Source organism: Pinus tabuliformis, chromosome 2_2 (assembly GCF_031772625.1).
Source record: "Pinus tabuliformis cultivar Carrire ecotype Pingquan chromosome 2_2, CPIR1, whole genome shotgun sequence".
In the NCBI taxonomy this organism is placed as follows: Eukaryota; Viridiplantae; Streptophyta; class Pinopsida; order Pinales; family Pinaceae; genus Pinus; species Pinus tabuliformis.
Window position 1 is genome coordinate 1,012,897,134 of NC_142300.1, and position 7,562 is coordinate 1,012,904,695.

A 7,562-nucleotide genomic window follows, 5' to 3' on the forward strand; every position below is an offset into this window, starting at 1 on the left:
GCTGCTGAAGGATCTGGGCAAAGCTGTCCATCATCGCATTCTGTTGTCACTCGAGGGCTTCTTCAAGCAAGATTTTGATAGGATCTCCTGCCCCCTCGTCTTTCTTCTCATCTGCCATGGGAGGCTGTTGGGATTTGCGATGCTGGTCTTGTAAAGGTTCGACCAGTTCAAGCCCTAACTCCTTATATCCCGACCTCGTTGGGGACATGTAAAGAAAAACAGAGAAAAAGCAAACTGTTATGATACCACTAATTCAGAATTAAACAGGAACACAATAAATGACAGAGATAACCATAAATACATATATGCAGCGGAAATAATACTTCATTTCATTAATGTAAAATACTGAAATATGTTTACAAACAATAATTGAATTAAACCAGTTAGGGCGATGGTAGCTTATCTCTGAGGAGAGATGTGGTGGCTACATGCCTCTGAACTGTTATAAAACTATGTTACGATGAGGCTCAAAGGCCTATTTATTGTTGAGAAACAATGGAAATTCCTTCACATCCCAAAAGCTAACCCTAGAAGATGAAACGCCAAATTGTGGGCCCCGTTTGGGTAAATTGGTACATCAATTTCCCGGGGTCGTAACTTTGGCATACGATCTCCGTTTGACGCGTACGATAGCTCGTTAGAAAGATCTATCCGAGCACTACCACTTTGGGAAGGGCAAGATCAGTCCATGGACCCATGTTTCCCCCATATTTCCCAAAAAACGTCGTTTAGGGCCTCAAAACGACTTCGCAAGTTCAGGACCCGAAAAATTGCTAAAAATAGTAAATTGTGCTACAATTTAGGAAACTGAAAAAGCTAAAAGAGACAGTTGTGGGGGTCCAAATGGGATAGGTGGGTGGCCACCAACATCCCCCTGGATCATTCCTCCCCCCTTAAGAAGCAATGGTCCCCATTGCGTTGAGTTCCTCCCTGAGATGAGGAAGCTTTTGCTGAGTTGAGTCTCTGGTGAGTTGTTCTGCAATCTCTGATGTGTCCAGAAATGGTGGGAAGCATGGTCGACGATAGTCCACATTGAACACTCGGTGCAAGCGGAGGAATGGAGGAATGTTGTGCTTCAAAGCGTTGTTTCCTGTAGCCTTGGTACTGGTGTAAGGACCATGTCGGAGTGGTCTGAGTTTCTGATGGGTTATGGTAAGGCGTTCTCTCTGCAAATGTAACCAAACTTTGTTGCCCACCTGAAGCTTCTGTGGTACCCCTGTGGGTGAGGAGAAGTTGTTCTTGTGTTCTGTCATGACCGTATTCCTTTGTTGCTGTTTTTGCGTAGAGGAACCCTTCGTGAGGGTCATGGATGTAGCAACAATCTTCCCCTTACTTTGGGAGCGAACCAGACAGAAAATAAATTTCCTAGTCTGGGAGATGAGCTTGCTGCCTTTCTTGGCAGTGACCAAAGAGGTGGCGGTAGGTGGGGCTACCTCTGGTATCTTGTATAATGAATTATCCAAAGAAATAATGACAGCACGAGGCCTTGACTCATACACAGCATGTCGCCTCCACAAGTAGGGCTGGCCTAATAGTACATCACAAACATCCAGAGGTGTAACATCACACAATACCTCATCTGTGAAGGGCTTGATGCTGTAGGGAAGGTGGCACTGCTTGCGACTTTGAGATCTCGTCCTTCATGAAGCCACCCGATACTGTACGGCTGCGGGTGTGGTGTAGTCGGTAGGCCCAACTGCTTCACGACCTCTACTGAAACGAGGTTCTTTTGGATGCCACTCTCGATAATGAATTACAGCGGTGAACCCTTCACCTACATCTGTGAGTGGAAAAGACGCTCCCCCTCCTCTGGTTCTTCGGGCTCATTTTTCTGGATTTTGGTGGTGGCAACAATGGCGCTGGGATCCGCATCAATGATCTGCTTCCATTTGACATTCCCCTTGTCGGGTTCTAGCTCAGGGTCGGAACATGCATCTGATTTGGAAGCCTTCAACTTGGCCACCAGCGACTGCTTAGTCCGACACTCACTTGTGTTATGAGTGGGACTCTTGTGGAACTCACACCACTTTCCTGTGTCCTTCTTCGGCTTCATGGTGTTGTTCTTTTCTTGTGGCTTCAAGGGGTTGTCTTGGTTCACCCCATCTTGGCTTTGTGCTTTGGGCTTTGGATTTGCAGATCCAAAGTCTCGCTTCTTCTGTTTCTTCTGTTTGAACTTTTGCTCGATTTTGACAGCGTATCGGTATGCTATGCCGAGTGAGGGGATGTTCAAAAACTCCATCTCTTCCTGGATGTATTTGTGTAGGCGGTCGCGGTATTTGAGTACTAGATGCAGCTCATAATCTTTGATACCCAACTGTGTACGAAGGGTATGAAAAATGTTAGTGAGCTCAGGCACATCTTGGTCTCGTCCCTGTTGCAGCATGGTCCATTTGATGTATTTGTCCTCATAGCTTTTGACAGGGTAGTACTGCTCCTTGATGGCATCCCAGAATGAATCCCAAGTGGGTGCGACTGAAAATAGTGAGCCAGTACTTTCATTTTTATTCTCGCAGTAGGTTTCCCACTAGTCCTTGATGTGGGGGGCTGCTTTGAGAAGAGTGAAAACAATCTTTTCCCGACTCAAAAATTCATGAATAGAAAAATAACCCTCTAGCATATTTAACCATTTATCTACGGCATCTATGTCTATCTGACCCTCGAATATGGGGATTTCAAAATTAACTTGTACCTTAAAGGGCGTGGCATTTCTAGAGTAGCTGCTGGAAGCCGATGCATCGCTTCTGGGTAGCCGTTGAAGGATCTGGGTAAAGCTGTCCATCATCGCGTTCCGTTGTCGCTCGAGGGCTTCTTCGAGAAAGATTTTGATAGGATCTCCTACCCCCTCATCTTTCTTCTCATTCGCCATGGGAGGCCGTCGGGATTTGCGAGGCTGGTCTTGTAAAGGTTCGACCAGTTCAAGTCCTAACTCCTTATATCCTGACCTCGTTGGGGACATGCAAAGAAAAACAGAGAAAAAGCAGACCGCTCTAATACCACTAATCCGGACTTAAACAGGAACGCAATAAATTACAGAGATAACCATAAACATAGATATGCAGCGGAAATAATACTTCATTTCATTAATGTAAAATACTGAAATATGTTTACAAACAGTAATGGAATTAAACCATCTAGGGCGATGGTAGCTTATCTATGAGAAGAGATGTGGTGGCTACATGCCTCTGAACTGTTCTAAAACTATGTTACAATGAGGCTCGAAGGCCTATTTATTGTTGAGAAACAATGGAAAATCCTTCACATCCCAAAACCTAACACTAGAAGATGAAACGCCAAATTGTGGGCCTTGTTTGGGTAAATTGGTACATCAATTTCCCAGGGTCGTAACTTTGGCATACGATCTCCGTTTGACGCATATGATAGCTCGTTAGAAAGATCTATCCAAGCACTACCACTTTGGGAAGGGCCTTAAAACGGATTCGGAAGTTCAGGACCCGAAAGACTACTAAAACTAGTAAATTGTGCTACAATTTAGGAAAATGAAAAAGATAAAAGAGATAGTTGTGGGGGTCCAAATGGGATAGGTGGGTGGCCACCAACATCCACCCGGATCATTTTCTCTACAACCGAAACAAGTCTCTGCTGCAACAACGAAGGTTTTTTTCTATCCGTTCATGTTCTGATGGAGAGCTATGCCAAGCCCTATCCAGAAGGTACCTTGCAATATCTTATTTACTCCTTGTTTTGGGTACTTGGCTATCAACTCCATCTCAAAGGTACTCAGATGGGTTATTCTTCTCATTCAGTCCACTGTGCAGGGGATGCATGTTTCCGCTGGCTTACCTGTCCAATTGAAGACAAATCTGGAGGTTATTGGCCTCAAGGAGATAATAGTAATGTTTATGACAGGGTTTGTTTTAGGTTTGTTTCTCCATCTTCTCTAATTCGAGCAGTTTTTAACCGGTTTCATGGGTTTCAAGCGCATGCGGCCTTCAACATCCGTTACTGTCTTGTCTCAGGTATTTCCTAATTCTTCTGCTTACTAAATTTAAGTTCGTTGTTAAGGGTTTCATTTTAATTCCACTCTCTATGCATTGTCAGGTATCAATCCTTGCGGGAACCATTCAATTATGGTCGTGGTGGGCTCAAATGCTTCCTTATTACTCATGGGTACTGCCTTCTTGTTTCTAGGTTCATCTCATCGTTGAACCCTACGGCTGATTGTCGTTCTCCAATGTTTTCACACAAATGGTAGCTCTGCTTATAATCTCTCCACTGGATGATATGCTAGTTTTTCTAGGTGAAAGCATGTTTTTAGGCAGAGGCTATAAGCCGACCATACTTTCTATTTGATACTCTGTTTTAAAGAGTTATGGTTACTTAGCAAATCGAGTTGTTTTCAGTTCCTCCACGGCATGGCCTATGTAATTCAGGGATTGTCGAGGGTTTGACTTTAAGTTATTTTTTTTGTGAAAGGTCTGTAATTTTTTATTTGAAAGTATATTGAGGGTTTGTATACAGTGTTGATTAATTGCACTTATCTTTCCGGGGTTTAGGGCTCCTTTTATTTTTGCCCAGCTTCCAATACTGAAGCTTATCATTTGGCCCTCAATGGACTCTATCGAATCTGTACATGGATTTACTGTCTTTGTTTGAATAGATTATGAATATGAATAGACTGTGTTAACTTGTATTTCTTTCTGGGATTGACCAAATATTACCTCGAACCCTGCATTTGATAATGAGCGTTCTCTCTACAATTAATTAGTCTAGAAGAATTAGTTGTGTTCTTGATATTTCACAGTTTTCCATATATGAAATTTTTGGTTCTTCGGTTTATAATTACCAAGAATAAATCAAACTGGTTGACACTTAAAGTTGTCATCTTCTTATAAAAATGTATAGTATACAGAAGGCCGATACACTTGCATAATATAAAGAATACTATGTTTTAGTATTTAGACTATTATGGATTGGTCATATCAAGCATATGGAATATGTTGTTAACAGTTCTCTGTCTCAATATTTATAAATATCTTCTTTTCATTTCTCTGTGTAGTAGGAACAATTATCTATTTTAGATATAGCTTAATTCTCTACTTAAATACATAAACTGTCCTATATTCATATCATTAATAAATCTCTGGTTAGATATTTCTAGCAATTATGTCCAGAGTCTCCTCCGAGCTCTTCCTCCTCCAAATAGTAAAATGAGTCTGTTGCAGTCAGGTATCTTGGGCATCAGGACTCACAGTCCAGCCTCAAGTCGCATACCTCTCAGACTGCACTCAAAGTTTTCCCACTTGGCATACCTCTCAGACTATACTAAGGTTTTCCCACTTGTTTATTTCACCCAACTCAAGGAATTCTAGGTAGCATTGTTTTGCTCCCTTTTACCCATTTGATCTACTTTTCTTCTCCCTTTTCTCCAGCCCCCTAGTCCTTCCTTGAATTTCTCTTTTAAGGAGACAGATGAGTAACCACTTTAACTGTCTCAAGAGGTTAACAACTATTTCTTTTAGTTCTTGTCAAAAAACTTTACTCTTCATTATTCATTAATCAAACAGTAAAATGTGTTTTGGCCTGCAAGCCATACTTCTTTAATATTCCATGTAAAGTATTTAGAACAAAGTAAAAAGATAAAATTAATAAGTAAAACATAGTAGCCAAATTAAATGTTTATGCAATGTGGGGAGTTACACTCAATAATAATAATGATAGAGAGTGGAGTCTAAATATTTTATGTTTTATTTATTTTTATTATTCATACAATTCATTTAGTAATATAATATTTCAATATTTGTTTGAATAATCAAATTATGCCAATTAAATATCTTAAATAATTTGTAAATTTTACAATAATAAATTTTAAGTAAAATTCGTTTAAAAAAATATAAATTATTTAAATTAATATTTGAAAATATTATTAATTAAATATATTAAAAAACTATTTTTTAATGGATGAAAAAATAATAATGAAATTTTCTCAAAGTTTAGTTCTTTGTTTTTTTTTTAACTAAATGGTATCCTAAATTATGGGAGACCCAGGTGTACATCCAACTACCTGCAAGTCTTATGATTTTAGGAACAATCGTGTTTTTTTTTAACCACACGTGCCGCCAAGACGGGATTGGAGAATCTGCCCCTTTAGCTATCACCACAGGAATCTATCACCACAGCAAGCCAATGTACTCAATAAGATTTGAACTGTGATCTCCCAGGCTTTACCCAAATAAACTTACCATAAACCACAGGTGCAAAAATAATTTCGTTTTGTTAAAAAATAAAAATTTAAATTCACAAGGAAACCACCCTCTCCAACCTATTCTATAATTTAACTTTAACTTACGTAATAGCTGTATAAAATAAGACACCAAAAGTCTTTTGAATGTTACCTGTCATGACATTTCCATGAAATGATGTGCTTGCTCTGCGCAAGTTGTATGCCATTCAACACGCAACTTCGACTTTCCCTGTTTGGATTGCAACGCTACGACAACTTATATTCACAAATATCTCAACGATAACTATGAATCTTTTCTCGAGACTTCAATCTCCAAAACCATCGAATGTTCTTCGTGTGTTCCTCTCCTTTTTCCCCAGAAATTTCTGTGGATAACATGCATTCGAAAAAGACATTTCACTTTAATTCGTTCACATGTCTACCTTTTCTTCCTTCCTGTGCTTCACTTGTCGCCCCAATTCCGAGAACTGTGCAATAATTAGAACGCTTACTTAGACTGCAATGGAGAGGAGACGTTGGAGAAAGCTGAGAGGCCGAAGCCATTTATGTGTTCTAGCATTCCTATTGACCTCTCTCTGTCTATTCTTGTTTAACCGTTGGGTACGTATATGCTTTCAAATCTCTTAATGCCCTCAAAACCTCAGAATTAGCGTATTTGCAGTACAAGAGGTATCTAATCTCTGACGTTCAAATCGTTTGGGATGGTATGCCTTGAGGGTTTAAAGATATCTTGATCAGAGATTAACATACTAAATTGGGAATTTTTAATCTCTTTGCGCTATGAATGCAGACAGATGATCTGTGGGAGGAGCAGGCGGTTGCAGCCAGAAATCTGTTTCGGGCGCCTCCGAGTCCGACCGAGAAAACGAAGGGGGGCAACATCTGGCACAGAATAGCGAAGACCAAAGAAATCTTCAGGTGTTCATCCACTACCGTGTGCTCTCCCTCATGGTTTCCCAAGTTTAGCGATCCTAATCATAACAATCATGGCGATCTTGGAACCGTTCTGTTGAAATCTAATTTCAACGCAGACCACCAGAAACCGTGAACCAAGCCAGAAACCGTTCACCGGATTTTCTCGGAGCGATTTGCCGACGAAGGAATAATCCGGGAAGGAGCTCCGATACAATTTGGAGCTGACACGTGGTTCAGCTCTGACGTAACGCAACGTCATTTTCTCGGGCGTTAAAGTTGGGCAGCAAACAGGTTTCCGATATTGTTGACCTCCGTCGGATTTACTCCATCGCTCTCCACCGTTGATGAACTAAAGCTGCATACGAGGTGCATTAAAGGCTTGCGTGGATTAAACTTTTGGTTGACCGCCGTAGGTGAAAGAGTTAATGTTGGTACAAGATTTTGG

The 7,562-nt window shown here is 40.7% G+C and overlaps 1 protein-coding gene across 1 annotated transcript; it reads left to right on the top strand.

Moving 5' to 3' along the window:
- Window positions 1–6,544: 6,544 nt before the first annotated feature.
- LOC149196807 (uncharacterized) lies at window positions 6,545–7,562 on the top strand. The gene is made up of 2 exons (XM_089403794.1): window positions 6,545–6,802; window positions 6,993–7,562. Exons 1-2 carry the CDS (start codon window positions 6,704–6,706, stop codon window positions 7,248–7,250), a joined length of 357 nt encoding a protein of 118 aa, XP_089259920.1. The 5' UTR covers window positions 6,545–6,703; the 3' UTR covers window positions 7,251–7,562.

What these genes read in the sequence shown, in the direction of transcription:
- LOC149196807 (XM_089403794.1), top strand. Translation starts at nt 6,704, where the DNA reads ATGGAGAGGAGACGTTGGAGAAAGCTGAGAGGCCGAAGCCATTTATGT. An exon ending in TATTCTTGTTTAACCGTTGG is followed by an intron (nt 6,803 to 6,992) that starts GTACGTATATGC and finishes CTATGAATGCAG; the next exon opens with ACAGATGATCTGTGGGAGGA.